This window comes from Nyctereutes procyonoides, unplaced genomic scaffold, assembly GCF_905146905.1.
Source record: "Nyctereutes procyonoides isolate TBG_1078 unplaced genomic scaffold, NYPRO_anot_genome, whole genome shotgun sequence".
Lineage (NCBI taxonomy): Eukaryota > Metazoa > Chordata > Mammalia > Carnivora > Canidae > Nyctereutes > Nyctereutes procyonoides.
The window spans coordinates 33,691,231-33,710,284 of NW_026575126.1; the positions used below are offsets into that span (position 1 = coordinate 33,691,231).

Consider the following 19,054-nt stretch of genomic DNA (forward strand, 5'->3'; position numbering starts at 1 on the left):
ATAATCATGTTGATGCTATCCAGAGAGCTGCTGAGTTTGTTTGTTTTTTTCCCTTTGCTTTAATACTTCTAAATCCCCCCAAATAAAAGTTTCATTTGAGTTGCCCTTTAACTAATTAGGTTTTATATAATGAGGGAAAAAAATGATCAGGCTAGTGTAGCTATATGGCAAATTGCATGGTGTGCTACATTAATTTTGAACTGTTTGCTGATGTTCTGGAAGGAAATCTCAGGTCCCAGGTGAAATGCCTTTGGGACTTCTGTTATATCATGTGCCCAGTATCCTCATCACAGATCCATTTCATATTTGTGTAACTAGCATTTCACATTCACGAAACCTTTGTGGTTATCCTAAAACTGAATGAACATTAGGACATAGCTACTGCTTTAATCCTGAAGAATAAATAAAATATTACAGTGAAGGAGAGGCAAAGATCCTCTACCTAAAAAAGGGGAAAAAGGAGATGTTTAGTAATGTTATCAACAATTGCTCACCTTGAGCAAATTGACTTTTTTCGTATGTTAACTTCTTCCCAGGTGAATTTAGAATGCCAAGCCACTTTTTAAGTGTGAGCTGCTATCTGTACCTTTGCTGTTATCTCTGTGGGGGGCAACTGGAAATTCCTAGCCAAGGCCTTTGAAAGACCCCATGATGAACCTTCAAACATGTAACTGTGAACTCCCGCACTAAGTGTGTGGGTATCATTGACATCTTCTTGGAATATAAATAAGGAGCTGGCCAACTAAGTGCTTCACTTCCTGGGAAGAATTAGAGCTTTTGCTCAGAACTGGAGGGAGATGTTCCCATATGTCTATAGAATTCCATTTTACAAATGGTGAATCTGAGGCTCGGAGTGGCCTAGTAACTTGACCAATATAATATGACGAGAAAGGCCCATTTGACTTCACAAAAGTTATAACGTTATACCAAATAGAAGAGGTTAGAAAGAAAAATTCTAGATTTTATTTACTCTTACTGCAGACTCTTTCCAATCCACCACATTGCACCTTAGGCCTGTTGATCCTCGAATTGATCCATTTTTGTGCACAAAAATTTAGTGTCCTGGAGAAAAATGGTTTATTTTCTGGTATCTCACTGTGTTGTCAACAGAACTTTCAAACATCTTGTGTGAGGAGAGGAAGTAGGGGACTGCGACCCTCCACCACACTAATATATGCCCTTCCTCTACCACTACACATCCTCAGTACTCGGAGGAAGAGGTAGAAATGGAGGGATATCAAGTATATTATAGAACATGAGACAGTTCATAAAATTTGCTATGCAAATTATAAAACGTTTGTGCATATTGTATAACAGTGAAAATCTAAATTTTTTTCTTTATTGAAATAGCCACCTACAGCAAAAATAAAACACTGTGTGCTATCTCAAGGACAGGCCTATCGATATCACATTAAACTATATCTTCCCCACCAGTTTAATGACACTGTATTTCTGAGGGTAGGCAGCTTGCTTGTAAAAAGATGGTAAGATGACCTCCAAGGTCCTAGGGACTTCTGGAGAGCTTTAGGATTTTCTATAGATTCCTTTCTATATATCAATAATGTTTCTGGATTCCCTGAGTAACAGCAGCAGTAGCTATATAAACCCAAAGGGACTTTGTGACTCTGCTTCCATCTGATATTTTCCTCACTCATTCCCAGAAGACGGATGTTTCAGGAAGGTTCACTAACATCCCCTCAGCAATGGCCTTTCATACCCATGGTGGCACCCAGTTTCCCACTATGTTTTAGAACCAAAAAATTATGTAAAAATTAGTATTTTGAGGAAATGTCAAGAGTACCCATCCAACATCATCCTTTTACAGATAAGGCGACTAAGATTTAAATGAATTGTCTAAGTCATCTGGACAGTGGCCAAGGCAGGATTCCAGCTCAATGTCTGATATCCAAACTAGGACTTCACATTCTACCATGATATTAGAATTCACCTACCTTCTCATTTGATGAAACTTTACTACTTAATAGACACATTCATTTTGACCAGGTCTGCGGCTTCCGTTAGCAATATATTTCCTTTCCCTAAAACGCAATACTTGCTTTATTTGCTCAATTTTGTGAGTGCTTTTGAATTTAGATGATTGTAAGACTCAAGAAGATCACTTTTTTATCTTGCTCAAGCTGTGCCTGCGAACTTGTCGTTTAATAAATACGGGCAAACCTCAGCCAAAAAAAAAAAATTTTTTTTTGGGAAGATCATGGTCATGGTCACAATTTACTCTGTTTTTAAAGGGTGCCCACAAAGTGAGTTAAAAGCCCCTACAGTTCATGCGAAGGGGGTGCCATGGATGATAGAAGACAACTTAATATTCTAAAACAACCTTACCTCTAAAGCTTTCTTGATGTGAATAAAATTTTAGCCTTCCACTTCAAACTTGCTTTCTAGTTGATCACTATGGCATCAGCGATAGATAATTTCAGCAATTCCAACATAGTTCTCTCCAACGTACAGCATTGTTTTCCCTGGGGCACAGAGGAGAAACATTTCCATCCAAAGTTTCACTTTCATAACTAGAATCTCAGTGCTTCTGATACATGAAAATGAGTTTGAAGTGCCATAACCAAACTGTCATACAACAGTCTTCTGAATTCTCTCCCTCATGAAAAGCAAAATTCAGATAAGACATATTTGATTCATAGTTGAAATGATGTGCTTCTAAACTGAAAGAAACTTGCAAATTAACATGTTATCTTTAAATATTAAAAATCAAATCTCTTCCACAGTATCCCAAAATAACTTATCTTGCTTTCTGAACAATAGTATTAATCAATGGAGGCCCTAAAACTGGATTATCCCCTAAAGTAAACTATTATCTTAAGTGAGCTTTTTTCCATATCAGAATCATTCAGGTTTGGGAATAATTAAGACTGCAACACATAGAGGGAGCACATTAGTTTCTCTGCTCCAATTCAACAAGAACTGTTAATACTACAGGGGCGCCTGGGTAGCTCAGCCAGTTCAGAATCTGCCTTCAGCTCGGGACAGGATCCTGGACATGATCCAGGAGGGAGCCCCGCCTTAGGTCCCAGCTCAGCAGAGAATCTGCTTCTCCCTCTCCCTCTGCCCCTCCCCACCACTCGTTCTCTCTCTCTTTCTCAAATAAATAAAAATCTTTTTTTTAAAAAAGAACTGTTAATACTCTAGTAAGCTGATTTTTATTACAACAGCAGCCACAAATGGGAAGAAAAGAGCTACACTTACTGACTGCTCACTACAGTGTCAAGCAGATACTAACTCACTGAGTCTTGAGAGCAACCAGCAGCTAATGTCATCATCCCCATCTCACAGATGAGAAAGACCAAGAGAAGTTAAGGAATTTGTCCAAGTGATAGAATTCAGCTTGACTTCTACTTACATTCACCATATCTTTTAAAAATCTCCTCAAAATAGATATTTTCTAAACTTCCCATGGTTGTGCTTTGAAAATTCAACAGTGACAATAGTGTAATAGCATCTGATGGACATTCCAGATATTTTGTTTCTTTTTTAGGGAGAGAGTTACGGAGAATGTGATTATGGTCCCTGTACTCCTCGAGCCAGTCAAGGAGATCGTTGTGATGAGTCTAGTCCATTTTCCCAGATGTACTGTGCTAGCATCCTTAAGAAATAGGGATTTCCATAAAAGGCTATTCTTGAATGACTGACCATTTATAACCCCCACTGGATACAGTGGGGAGCCCTCCTCTGGAATAATAATTTCTCAACTCCAGTTTGGGTTTCACTATGACAGTCAAAATATCCATTCTCAAAACTTGGAGCAATAATTTTCCCTTCCCTCTCAGTCCCATAGATTCTCCAAAGAGCAATAGGCTCCATCCTTCCATGAACTTGAGTGGGACCCTGCTAGACCGTCGGAGAACCGCTAGAGTGATGATGGAACTTAACAACTGAGGGAAACCCTAGAGATCTTTTAGTCCAGCACCTTTATTTACAGATAAGAAACTGAAGTCCGGAGAAATTAACAGCCAGATGGGTCCTCAGTAGTAAAACTGGGACCAAGCCCTATTTTTCTGATATATATATATATATATATATCTCCTGATTAGTCCATGAGAAAATGAAATTAATAAATTCTTCCACAGTTTTCCCAAAGAGGAAATACAAATACTTTTAATGCAGTATAATTTTTGTCTTCTATTTGTAACTTCCACTTACTCGAAACAAGTGGCCCACTGGCTAAAAATTCTCAGAGGCTATACATTACACAAGATTTTCATTAAAATTGGGTATGATAACATAGAATTTATCTCAATTGTACTATTGGTATCACCTCCGATGTGCCTGGTTTACTCCTGGTAATTAAACATCTGTTGGTAATATTGATTAAATATTGATTTGAGCCAGGATCTTAGAGTAACAGGAGTAAACGGAGAATAACTGCCTAATTTTAAGTTGTTTTCTTACGTGGCCTTGCAATTATAAGAAAAATAAACTTTTTAAGAAGTAAGATGAGGGCCACCTGGGTGGTTCGGTCAGTTAAGCATCCATCTCTTGATCTCAGCTCAGGTCTTGATCTCAGAGTTGTGAGTTCAAGCCTTCCATTGGGCTCCACACTGAGTGTGTGAAGCCTACTTAAATATTAAAAAAAAAAAAAGATGAGATACCATATTAAAGATCTCATGATGGCCAAATATTGAAACATGTATGCAACAGACAGTTACGTGCCATAGGAGTTTAGGGAGAGGCCACACATTTCAGTATCTTTTTTTTTTTCAGGACATTTTTTCCTCCTAAGGAATAAACAGCACATAAAATTTTGTTTCACCAGCGATGTGTATAGATTAGATTAGGAGTTCCATATGGTATGACTGCTGGTGGTTCTGAGTTTTGATTGTTCAGAAAGTTAGGCAGCCTACATAATGGAAATTATTTGGGGGGGAAAATGTCTAACTATATTCCCAGGTGAATACAAGGGCTACCTTCCTCTACTCCTGCAAGAAACCATCTTAAGTACACAATAATATTCTAGGTAGGGATCAGACCGTAACTGAGGTATCTATCTGGACTATTCCATACATTCAGGTAGTTAACAATTCAAAAGCAGAATGACCTATGTTAACTTTTTATACATATAAGAAGATCCTTAAAGTGGAACCTGAGCATCCTAGGGAAAAATTATAAAACATTAGGTAAACAATAGGCTAAAAATAGGCATAAACAAATATTTAACCTATTGGAATATGGACTATAGTTTAACCTATGAAGCTAATTTTCAAACTCACTTTAAATTGATTTGGTATAAGTTTCTGTCTTAAATTTCTTGGCAAAGCTTATTAACAAAGTAATCATACTACTTAATCTCATTCAAGACAAACAAATCACTGAATATCTAACATTGAATTTATAAACAGTACCCCTACTCATGACCTGTATTTGTCTATCCTACAAGGATGGAGAGAACAACTTCAACAAACTAAAATATTCATAAATTGAAGCTAATAATATAAATAAATATATTTTCTATATACAACCAGAATTTTTCTAAATAATATCTAGAAATCATATTCTAGATATGATTTCCTGGATGAAAATCATTTCTCAAAAGTGATCGCCACAGTAGGAGTAGGCTTGTCTGTTAGTTCAATACCTACCCAGCACCAAGATGCTCAAGTGAAAAGTAACTCAGTCAATAGCTTGAATATTTTGCCCACATGTTACTGAGTATCTATGTATTTAGTAACACTTGGATACAAAAATGGAAAGTATTATTACATTCTTTTTTCATTCTTTAATTTTAATATACACAGTAATCCCAATATTAAGATTTTGTCTGCCTTTGTGTACACATGCACACACACACACGCACAGAGCAACAGTGGATCAGCTTTTCTAACAAATACTTAAAAACCAAAGTTATAGTGAAAGTATCATGTCCTGCAAGAATGTTATTTGTTATAATCTAATTATGGCGGAAACAGTCTGATAATACCTGTTTACAGTAGCCTAGCCACTTGATATCAATTACTCAATATTAGATATTTACTGAGGCCTCCTGCTAGGCTTTGCCCTTCCTCAAAGAGATCCAATCTAATTACAGAGGCAAGAAATAGACCTATGAATTTTAAACTAACAACATTAAAACTCATGCCTTATCCACATATCAGTAAGAAATCAGGAGCACAGACACACGCTATAGGAGTTTAGAGGTGAGAGCTGTTTTTGTGGACTTGGATGGTCCCAAAGGATGACACAAAGGTTGTAGTTCTGAGCTGATCTGAATGGGTGGTAGATTGGAGTCATGAAGTGCCTGCTTGAATAGTTATGCACCTTGGCAAAAGTCATTTAAAGCACCCAATACTAAACCTGGCTGTTCTGTTTTTTCACAGTTATGTATACACTGGTGAATCTCAGAAAGAAAAAGAACATCAATTCTCAAATTAACAATGTTTATAATTACTTCTGAGTCAGAACCAAAAACTCTAGAAACATAGGTTGAGGTTAAAAAAAAAAAATCACGAAGTCCTATATACATCCATACCCACAAACCCTAGCTATGATCAGAAGCACCTTGCATTATTTTCTTTAAGCCAGAACCACCAGTATTCCCTTTCTTTCTCTGAGAAATTGCATAAATAAAAATAGGAAATAAATCCACTTCTTTGCAGAGATAATGGCTCACACTTAAAACACACCCCAAAGAATCTCTCATGAAAGACTAATGCAACCAGTTCATATCTGTAAATATAAATTGCAGAGAATAGAATCCTCAAGTGAGAAATTATTTCTTTCATGTTATCTTCTAGTTTCAGGCACCAGCTTTATATAACAGTTGGAAATTGTGAAGTCCCTATTTGGTTATTTGTAAGAACACTCTAGTTCATTGCAAAAGTAAGTGGATATGGCTTTGTTAGCGAAGGGGCTATATATTTAATGTCCATTCAATGTTTTGGGAATCATCAATTGCTTGCTCTTGTTTGGTGCGGGAGTCATGTTATGTTAAGTGCATCCACTACCAAGTTGAAGAGCAGATGTGTGGTTTGTGTCTTTGTCCATATAATTTTCTGTTTAGACCAAATGATATTATAGCTGAAAATAACATACCCTGATTTTTCCTGATGCGTGCAGCTCCTCCAAAGTTTAATAGGATATGGCCGAATATTTCTTCCCTTGAGGTTTCTAACCCCAAACAAGGTAGGAGCATGTAAAATTCCTACTGATATAAACTCCCACATGGTTAGGGGGAAAATCCCGTGTACTGTTGCTCAGCACTAAATACAAGCATTATCATGAATGCCGTGTCTTTGAAAGAATCATGAATCAAGTATTATTTCTAATATGGAGAGTGTCCTGAAACTATTGTAGCGAAAGATACAGGAAGAAATTAAATGGCATAGAGGAAAAAAAATAAAATAAAAAAAAATAAGTGACATCGAGGTTATAAGCACTTTATCAAATTTAGGTCGAATGGCATTCAGTCCCAAGAGAAGCCTAGAGTTTTGTTGCCATCACAATTTGGAATATGAATAAAAAGCCTTAAAACCTTGTGAGTTGGTACAGGCATCTTCCCACCGCCCCCCCCCCCTTTGCTCCTCTTAACTAAACTGACCAGTACATCAGTTGATTGAAGGTTGGGGATGAAAATTCATAAAGGCAGTATTGTAACCCCTAAGAGAGCCATTTTCTTTTACTGTTGCTCCATATTGACTGGCAGAAATTCGAATCTCTCTGTCTCCCTCTCTCTGTCTCTGTCTCTGTCTTTCTGTCTCTCTCTCTCTTCCACATCACAGTATAGTTTCTCTGTTGGGGCTTCCCCTTTGAATCCTCTATGAATGAACAGTTATTCCTATAGCATCAAGGGCAAACTGCTTTCCATCTGTCCTTAGAGCAGTAATTGTTTTCTGACTTCAAACATAAAAAAAAAAAAAAAGTAAATAAATAAAGGAGACACCGACCGCAGTGTGATTACACTGGAAGGAATAGAACTTTTAAAAGCTGGACAGTGAAATCCATCAGATGCAGTGCAGTGTTAGATCCCCGTTAACATTAGCATCTAGCTGATAGATATACATAGACATGTATAAATAAGAGTTTATTTTAATAGAAAATTGTATTATTTTGCCTTCTTTCTTCTTAAAAAAAAGGCACATTTTTGGCTTCCACCTTTCTTCATTACATACAGGATGTTCCTTTTAAACTCTAATGAATACAGATGGAGGAGGAAATGAGCAAAAGGAGGAACCAGGAAATAGCTGCTAAGCAAAACAAAATATATTAGCAATTTGTTGGGGAGTCAAATTGGAAGGGCTGCATTTTCAGTCCTTGATCAGAGTGATGAAATCAAGACTGTCCTAGATACATATATTAGTAGCAAATAGAATTATCTTAATCATCTGCTCCAAATGAATTTTTTCAAGTTTCTGCATACATATGTGAAAGAAGAAATACAGATCAAGCTCACCCCTATTAGTATAATTCTGTGAGGATTCAGGGGAGGTTTAGTGGCTTTATTCCTTGGCAAGTTCAATGAGAGCATCCTCAGTGAAATGTCACTCAGTATTTCCCATTGAATTTCATAGCTCGACAAATTATACAAGACAGGATCTAAGACTTAACACTTCTCCACAGTGAGTTTTGAGATGAACAAGATTATGCATTGTTCGAAACCTGAAACAGACCTAACTTAATTATTTTGCTATGTTTTATGTCAGTGTCCCAGTACTGAAAAACTTTCAGAAATCTCCAGCTACTACCAGGTGCAGTTTTTTAGAATGTGGATAATGAGTTCAAATGAATTTATTTGAGAGGCAGCACAGTTAAATAAAGTGCTTAAATTCGAAATTTTAGCTAAAGGTGTACTTTCTAGCAGAGGCCAGTTCTCTGCAGCCGTAATTTATCTTGTCAACATCTGCAAAGAGCATCAGGCTCTCCCCGGCTTTTGCTATCTTCACAAACAACTCATCATGAATAATTGGAAAAGAAATGGCAGGCAACTTAGAGAGATATCTCTGCCATTTGCAAGCCGATATCATCACAAAGGTAATACATGTTGAGAAGATGATGACATTTTTTAAAGGTAGACAGATTCAAGGCGACTCTGAGCCTGAGTCCAGCTGGTTGATCATTGTGATTATGTTCTGTGATGTCTCATCAGTTCAACAAAAATAATCTGACTGGCTTATATGCCAATGAGCTTTTGGTTACCCAGAGAGAATGACATAGTGAATTGGGGCAATGATACCAGGAATTACCTCAACACAACTACTCTTTTAGGAGAGGGACAGTAGGGGATCCTAATATCCATATTGTTACTGGAATAATCCTTGCATAACTGGATTCTTAACTTAAATGGTGATTTTTTTTTTGCCTCTGAAAATAAACCTCTAAACTTTATTACTGACAATGTTAAACAGTTTTCAGCCAAATACGAGACATCCTTTGTGGCTGAAAGCATCTCCCAGAAATGACCTATACAAATAGTCTCGTCATTCAGGGCTACTTTTCAAGTGGGTTGATGATAAGTTATTATAGTCTGAACGTTTCACTATTGTTTCTAATGTGCTGTTCATTCTTTTAAACCTATCCAGTTGCTCCCAAATTAGCTTTGTCAACAGTTTCTTCTGTTCAAGTTGCAAACCACAAGAGAGGTAGGAATTCTTGGATTCATACAGTGATTTCATGGTGTTATGTGTTGTGAAACATTGCACTGTATGAATCTGGAATATCTGTGAAGTGTACCCATCAGCTTATTGGTGAGGCATGTTGACTGATTCCAATCAATGCATCACACAGTACTAAGAATGTCATCTGTTAGAGAAAAGAAAGCTTCACTCAGAAGTTTGACTGCTGTAAGTTAAAAATGCTGCAACATTTGTTTTCTGAAAGATTAATGTGTGAATAAGCATTAAAACAGTTTAGGATCCTGTTTCGAACATGAATGTTAGAGTATTAACATTGTTGCTCATTGGCATTGAAAATAAGGAAACCCACTTACAGTGAGTTTCAAGGATGCTTTTCATGAGAACAGAATGGCAGGTTCCATGTTTTGTGCCCATTTAACTTTGTGACAAATGAAAGACCTTGTAATTTCTATTTCGACTGTTTGGAATGAATTTGAACAAATACCAGTGAATCTGCACTGGGTTCGGCATTGATTATGACCTGAAAATAATAGTTATATTACTTTCTTTAAATGAAAGCAAGCAATATCTCATCTGTGACTCATGAATAGCCCATTCCAGCTAGCATCTGTCATTCACAGAATGAAGATTTTTCAGGAAACATAAAGACTCTTGTTTTGGTTTTACCATTTTCCTTTAAATGTCCTATGTGACAGGTGTGTCTTGTTTTCCATCCTTGACTGTTGGGCTTATGTCATGATTTTGGTTGGGTTTTTTGTTTTTTTGTTTGTTTTTTTTTCATGAAACACCCCTTACAAAGAAATATATTTATTAGCAAAATTGAATTTAGATTGACCCACTTGGTGAAAATGACCATAATAGTTTCTTTATTCCTTATTGAATAGAGTCAAATCATTTTCCAGATTTCAATTAATGTTGAGTTGATCCTTCTGTGGTGTATAGAACAAAAGATGAAACTGTTCCGAAGATGGGAAGGGGAAACTGACAGTATCCTGTCTTCAACTTTCCTTACAATGTACTTTCACATGTTAAACATTGAAGGAGCCCTGTTGAGGGGAATACAAATGGATTTGAAATTTGGGGACTGGAAGTTCTTTAGGAACAGAACAGCCACAGGTTCATAGGGTCTCAAGCCTGCTTGGGTATGAATGCACATCATAAAGCAGTCATTGAAGGCACAGGAGGGAGATCTCTCTTTATCTCCCAAATGCAAATCTACACAAAGAAACCAAGGAAGTGGAGGAGAAAAGGAAGAAATAGGGACCACAGATTCCATCTCATTTATGTCATGTCAAGCACACTGGAAATACAAGAGGCCTCTTGACCTGGAATTGGACCCTGCATCGTTGAATCTCGAGTTTCTTGGGGTCACAGCACTAATGAGGTTTGAATACATCTCCAGAGGCAGGAAGAAGCCATCTAATGACTTATATAAAAAAAAATCCATATCACCATCAAATGATGTATGTGGAAGAACTTCAAAAGCTACATAAGGTTGCAAGATAGGGTGGGGGGTGGGGTAAGGACCAGCAAAATGCTACAGCCACTTTATTGCCACCCCTGGAGGAGACCCCTCAGAGGCACACTGACTCTGTGAATATAGTAAGGGGGAAATATTTTTCAAGAGTTTTCATTCCTTCACTTTCTATCTAAACTCTTTTTTCCCAAATCCTCCTCCTCCTCCTCCTCCTCCTCCTCCTCCTCCTCCTCCTCCTTCTTCTTCTTCTCCTTCTTTTCTTCTTCTTCTTCTTTTTTTTTTTTTTTTTGAGTGACTAAAATGAATTTTCATCAGCTTTCCTCATTTGGCCAAGAAAGAAAAAACAACCTGGGCCATTCAGAGTACTAATCTCATATTTCCATAGGCAATGTAACATATGATTAAAGGCAACATGGGAAGAGTCAGGAAGAAGACACCAAAGGGAAATTTAACCCCTCCTCTCTGACATTCCACTCTTTCTCTCTCCAACCTCTTGTTTCTGGAAACTCCTCCTTTCCTGGTCTTCCCTCCAGCCAGGGTCAATCAGAAATAACCTTTACCTAAGAAGATGGGGTCTTTCCTGATCTAGAAAGCCAACTTTGAACTCTCCTTCTAAAACATCCCTAGCTTTTATTGGTCTTGACTAGCCAGTCACTAAGTACCATATTATCATAACTGCTTTATATGTTCTCATACAAGTCACGTATAAAATCCCCCATAGAAGATTTCCCACCACCACCACCCCCAGGGGACTTTGGTTGTCACAGCTTCGAAGTTGCTACTGCATCTAATAGGCAGAGGTGAAGGATGCTTCTGAATATCTACCAGTATATAGGAAAACAAAGAACTATTTGGCCCAAAATGTAAATAGTGCCAAGGTTGAGGAACGGCACTAGACTCTACACGACTGGTTCATGTTGTCCCTTGGCACCAGGTGATTCTCAGGAAATATGTGTTGCCAGTGCTTGCATGCCACACCATGGAAATATGTTGTAGAGGACCCCAAGAGTTTGTCTACACAACAGCAATTAAAACTTGTCTACAATGTAATTTGAGTTTGAAAAACTATAAAAAGCCATAGCAATGTTTACAAATCTCTTTTTTTTCTGCCAAAACAGATCTTCATAGACATATAGACAGCTCTCAGCTAAAATAATCACTAACTCAGTTATATCTTGTTGCGTGGCTGTTGTTTTTCTAAGCTCTTTAATATATGGATATAGCCTGACTCTTATGGAATTCAAATGGGGAGAAATGAATTTAAACATCATTTTCCTCTTGTGTCTTCCTCTGTTTTGCAAAGGAAGGCACCCCAGAATCATCACTGGTTCATTGATATGTTCATTTGACAACATTTTTTGAGTGCTTAGTATGTGCTAGGAGGTGTTTTGAGTTCCATGTTTCCATGGTGAACAAAACAGATACGGTCTACACTCATGCAATTATGCTCAGAGTATGGGGGAGAAAATTGTTTTAAATATACTTTTCAGATACTACAAATTCTACAAAAAAATTAAATAGGCTTTGAAAACTGGGGATTAGTATGTTTAGGCCAGGAGCTGTTATTGAGTGAGTGGTCACAGAATATTCTTTGAGCAGAAACCTAAAAAACAAAGTGAAGAAGGAAGTCATAGGGATGTCCAGGGGAAGAGAATTCTACATGGAAATAACAGCAATAACCCAGGTGCCTTTAACTAAAGATGAAATAGTAAGACGTGGTGAGATTCAGAATGTATTTTAAAAGCATAGTCAAGAAGATCTGCTGATTGATTGATTGTTGAGGATGAGGGAGAAAAAGAGACACCAAGAACAACTCCAAGAATTTTAAGCTAAGCAACTGGAGGAATGGAATTGCCATTTACTGAGATAGGGTGAGCTGCCTGGGTGAGTAGCAGGTTTGGGAAGGTAACTTAAGAGCTCAGCTACGAACATGTTTAAGTTGAGGTATCCATTGAATGTCCAAGTGGAGACTAAGAATGCAGTTGAGAAGGTCAGGCTGGAGGAAGTCTCACGAGTTGATCTAGGCTGAAATAACTGTTTTGGAAAAGTCAGCATAGAGGTAGTATATAAAGTCACGAGGCTGGGTAAAGAGCCCTGGCTCTTGGGTGAGTCTAAAGAGCAAGAAGTTCCAAGGACTAAGCCCTGAGACATTTGAGGAGAAAGGACAAAAAGGAAAAGAGAGGGGAAAACAATGGTGAGTAGGGAAGAAGAAGCAAGAGTGAGTGGGTGGCTCCAAAGCTCCCTGTTTCAGGAAGGGTTGCCTGGCAGCCTTAAAGGTCCCTTTGAGGTTTATGGTCATGAACTTAAAGTGAGACTTGTTTCAAAATAGTTGGAGAAATGATCCAACTACATTTTAGCCGCTGGGGTGTAGGCATGGAGAGATGGGGAATTGTATTTAAGCAGGATCAGGTTTTCCCAGGAGACTATGATGGGATGGGCACTAGAAGGGCAAGGGAGATGAGAATGAATGAAAGGAAGTCACCGTAAGGATGGACCACAGACTCCATACTCTAAGAAGGGAAAGGAGGACATGGTAGGAGAATGAATTAGAAGATCAAAGAATTATTGAACTATTAGTATCATCACTGCAGGGTCTTAATATGTTAATGTAGCTCAGACCACATCATTAATGATCATTCAAGGATTCTGTGCCTATGTAGAAAGACCAGTTCCTAAAGAGTGGAAGATTAACAGAATACTAAAATATAATACAGCTGCCTGATAATTACATTTGAGGTGTCCTCTCATGTTTTTCAAAGATCTTTTTCTCATTTTACATTCTCAAATATGTCATGGACAGAGAAGACAGCTTTATTGAAGTCTCAAAAGAGTCTTAGGAGTCTTAAAAGAATTAAATTGCTACCCCATTTCCTAGATTATAAGACATATACATATCCACTTATCTTCTAAAATACATTTATTAATATTGGGTGTGTAACTGATAGGTTCTATATATAATTACTTATACAACTTATATTATTCGCCTTTGCCTATTGTAATTGATAAGTCGGTTCTCAAACAAGACGCAGAAACAAATCATCTTATCACGAAAATGTATACTATTCATTGAATTCAAAGAATAGTAGATGTTAGTGTGACATTTGACATGTCCATGGAGACTCATAGGCTGGGTCCTGAAAGTGTTGAACTTGGATATCTACGGATATGTTTTTTTTCTTGGATAAAACTGTCAGATGGAGCTTAGCATGTAGCTCTGGCCATTGGGCGGATCTTACGGAACCCTTCAAACACCCACAAAGAAACTCTATTAAGAAACTTCTCCAGCCTTATTCTCTACAATTACCCCAGCTTCATATGTGTGCATGCTCTGTTCCTTTCTTGTCTGAAGTGCCCATCCCCCACCCCCATCCTCCCTTTTATTCCTAATATACCCTACCTGCCCTCACAGAAGATTCAGTGTTAAGTCCATTGTTAAGTTGGTTTTTCCTCTTTTTTTTAAGATTTTATTTATTTATTCATGAGTGACACAGAGAGAGAGGTAGAGACACAGGCAGAGGGAGAAGCAGGCTCTCCACAGGGACTGATGTGGGACTCGATCCTAGGACTCCAAGATCATGACCCAAGCCAAAAGCAGTCACTCAACCACTGAGCCACCCAGGCATCGCAAGTTAATTTTTCCTAATTCTCCTCGAGTTATTTGAATTTCTCCTTAGATCGCTTTGTGTCACTGTTTAATTTTCTTAGCATATATGCTCTTTTGTTTTCTATTCTAAGCGTGTGTTTGTCTTACCCACAAAGCAAGCTTTTTGACAACAAGGACTTTTGTGTGGCTCCAAAAAGTTTCTGGGACAAATTTATGCCCATAAAGGATACCTTTGGGAAAAAGCTGGTTAAATTATATTAGGTGAACCAAGGGCTGGCCTGGGGTCATGAATGTGAAGAACAACCTCCACCAAGGAACCTGTTCCAGAGGAGGAGAGTCAGAGGACAGGGCTGTAGGTACCCACTCCTCAGCAATTCCAGACAGCTCTGAAGAAGTCCTGAGGAAGCAATTAGATTTGGCAACTGGGTCTCCTTCCTGCAACCTCTACTCTTGGATGGCTCTAGCCCAGAAAGGTTCTCCGTATTTCAAATCCTCAACCAAGGAAGGTTCTAGAGGTCTTTTAGAGTTCCTAGGAAGTCAGAAATGCCAGCATAAACAAGGTGTAACTCGAAGTAGAGTGTATTGGAGCGAAATATTTGTTTTTTAAGAAAATTTAATTTGGTGATCTGTAATTGTACTACTTTTGTTGCTATTATTTTATTATTATTAATTTGGCATGCCTTAACAACTGAATTTATACAGATACGTTCTTACCCCATCTCCCACATCCGAGTCCCAAGGCCTCCTTCCCACTCTGTTCTCCTTCTCCCTCTGCTTCATCCCCAGTCCCAACACCCAGCACACTTACACACATGACAAAGTTAGCCTCCTCTAAAGAAAGTGGCTTGCCTTCAGGAGCCTCCCTCTTCTTGCTTCTCTTTTAAGCATCGAGAATCCCCAAGGTGTTCACCCTATTTCTGGTGTCTTCCACTCTTCACCATTCCCAGTGTCCTCCTCTACTTTTTCTATCCAAATTTGACTTTATTCTCTCAGGACCTTGACCTCAGCTGTCTGTAGAATAACTGGCTCTGCTCTAAATGAGTCCACACCATTCTGATGAGTAGCAGCATTAAAAAAAAAAATCTAGTCACTCTTTCTTATTCCTCCTTATTCATTTTGACAGTGATTATTCATTTTTACTCTGCTCATCAAATGCAATACTTCCAAAATTTATCTAGGCCAAAAAGAGTAATTCAGCCCCTTGCATAGTACCTGGCAAATGGTAGATCAACCCAATATAATATTTATTGAATGAGTGATTGAATGAATGGGCTCAAATAGTGGTTGTGTTTGGCTTCCTAGTGAGGTAAAATAAAAGCTAGACATTAATAAGAGGAGTATTTTTAGATTAGATAAATAAAGTTTACAGGATCACGGTGACTTTCCTCATAAATGTTCAGCTAGGCCTATCCCCATATTTTGAGAAGGCATATTAGCTCCCTTTCCTACTTATTTCTTCCACCTCTTTTTTCTGTCTGATTTGATCATTATTGCCACCAAAAAAGGCTTTGTCTTTACAACTTCTTTGAAAAACGTTGAATTAGATGAACAACTTCCTGCTTCACTGAGAGAAAATTGAGTCACTCTCCCCCCTTCCCCTGTGCTCTCCTCCTCTCTTCCCTCATCTCCTTGTCTAGTTCTTCCCACTATCATGCCTCAGCCTCAGAGGCTCCTTCTAGGGAAACAAATAAAAGGAAATCTGGGGTACTGCCCAATCATTAGCTACCTAATTCTTCTTTTGTAGTGGACTAGCTTGAAACTTGGGTGAAAAGGAAATCTTAAGAGCATGTTTCTTATATAAATCATCTCCCTGCTTTTTATATTTTCTCTCACACATAAACAAACTTCAGATTTGGCCTGAAGAAAGGCTCACAAAAGCTGTCTTCTCTCTTAGCATTTGGAAAAAACAAAAATAGAGAATTGTTTAGTTGTCTCGACCCTTATTAAATTTGCCACCATTTCTGGGAAACCCTGACCAAGTTACCATCTTGACGCAAATGATAATGAGACTCAAAACAAAGGAGTCATGGGTGGATGGCAGGCTCAGGCTCCAGATGTTCACATACTTCGCTCCCTCTTTTTAAGAGTGCAAATATGAAGAATAAATGAGGGAAATGACAAAGACAGTAAAGCTCTCGATGTGCAAAAATTAGAACTTTGCATCAATGGCAACTGAGCCTTCCCAAATTTTAAAAGGTGTACACCTGCAAATGCTTCTGTTCATATTGTATGCCAAGAATTAACACTCTCCAGTCATGTTCTGAATGTCCAACCTTTCTATCCTGCTTGAAACAGATGCTACTTCCATGCCAGTCACAACCACCTGTGGTCGCCATGTGTCATGTTGCATCGCATAGATGTAATGCCATCCCGCCATCTTTTCTCCACTCTTCATTTTATCCAAGCATGTAGTGTGCTATTACTCTGCTACTGTATACACTCTGTATACATTTCTGTTCTTCCTTGCAAGATTGTGAATGCTTCGGCCACTCCAATCGATGCAGTTATATCGATCTGCTAAATACAGTCATTTGCGTGAGCTGTAAACACAACACTAGAGGGCAGCACTGTGAGTTATGCAGGCTGGGCTACTTCAGAAATGCTTCTGCACAGCTGGACGATGAGAATGTGTGCATAGGTCAGTTCCATTATAATTTCAGCTATTGTTCTGTGCCTTTCGAGGTATGGGGAGCTATTTAAGGTGAAGAGGCTGTTGATTTGCATCATGGCTGAATCAGAATGAACTTTCTCAATGGAGAGAACATCCTTGTGGTAGACTTAAAATTCTCTTGTGCTGGTTGAATTGGGGGATATATTCTGAATCCTTATGTCATTGTTGCCTTAAAGATGATGAGCAGAAAATCATGTTTAGAAGATGAAGAATTTTCTATTATTCTTTCTCCCTTTTTTTTTTTTTTGCATGAAATCTTAAACTCTGGTAATATCGAATTGATTATAAAGTCTTAAGTTGTACATTCAACTTTTAAAATGGAAGCTCACTATATGGAATTTAAATATAGATATGAGAAATTAGAACAAACTCTTGCATATAATTGGTAGCCAACAAATATTGATTAAATACTGCCATTTGAAATTGAAAGCTATTACCAGTTGGTAATATAGAAGTTTGCCAGACTCTTCCATCCATAGTAATGAAATTCCATTTATTTAATTTTCCTTTAGCCTCTAAAAGGAGAAGCAATTTCTCAAAGCTATTCTAGGCAACTAATTCTCTTAATTTCCAAGGTAAATAAGCTCTGGAACACTGGGTCTACAGAGTTCTCTCCAGCACTCTCCCCCACCCACCATGACTACTGCTTGTAGTCAACTGGAGAGAACCTGCCCTTCCCACCCAAAAGAAGTTTCTCCTACCTTTTGCGCAGTAGTATCTGTTGTTAAGAATGGGAGCTGATGGAAAAAATAAGAAACAATAAATGGAATTTCACTCCATGATTTACTATGAAGAAATGGCATATATTTAAAATGGTCAAGTGTATGTGCATACCTGTTACCTCGCTGGTAGATTACTATGCAGGCAACTAATTTTAAAAGTAGAATTTCTCACATAGAGATTAATTTAAATAGAAAACACATGCTGAAAAATGACAGTCTTTTCATCAAAAAAAGAAATCTAATTAATCTACATTTCTGGGATCATTGTTTTCTGATCGGAGTATCAAGGTCATATAGCTACTTGCCCAGGGTCACCTAAGATAGCCGTGCGAGTTATTTTGAAATCAGTTAGGCCAAGTTTACATAATACTATTTATTTCTACAGTATGTTCTATTTTTCAAAGTGCCTCCTTATTTATTATTATTTGTGAATTAGTGGAGAAATCACTGGACTTAGAGGCCGGAGAGCTGGGTTCAAATCCCAGTTTGCTATTTAATAGCTGTATGCTTTAGGTAAGTCATTTCAGAATTCCTGGTCAAACTGGGATCATATGGGATGCACAGGAAACACTTGGTAAACTGTGGAGTGACTTGCAAATATTTTTTTTTTACTTAATCCTCATTAACAAAACTGTGGGGGTAAGTATTCCACTGATAATTTCCTCTACTTTTTAGTTGGGAAAAGTAAGGCAAATTGACCCAAATCATACAGCTTCAGCAAAGAGTTAGTTTCCTGACTTCAAAGCTTGAACACCGTCTCCCAAGTATCCTGACATAATTAGCAAAACTAAGCTTGTCAGACTTCTACTTATGGTACGTGTTTTGGATGACAGTAGCAATTCCACTGTGAGCTTGCGAACAGAAGTTCAATTGCCTTTATAACTAATGGGGTTACAAAGATTTGAGGTTGTTAATAACCCAAAAGACATATAGCTGTTGGAATTTTGAATGCAGAGTTACATTTCAATGATGTCATTTGTAAAA

General features: G+C 37.9%; 1 protein-coding gene across 1 annotated transcript in view; it reads left to right on the top strand.

Annotated features, from left to right (window-relative positions):
• NTNG1 (netrin G1) overlaps positions 1 to 19,054 on the top strand; it is a 298,389-nt gene that overhangs the window by 232,169 nt on the left and 47,166 nt on the right. Inside the window, exon 5 of the mRNA XM_055340644.1 lies at positions 17,148 to 17,315. Coding sequence (XP_055196619.1) covers positions 17,148 to 17,315 — 168 coding nt within the window. The remainder of the gene's footprint in view (positions 1 to 17,147; positions 17,316 to 19,054) is intronic.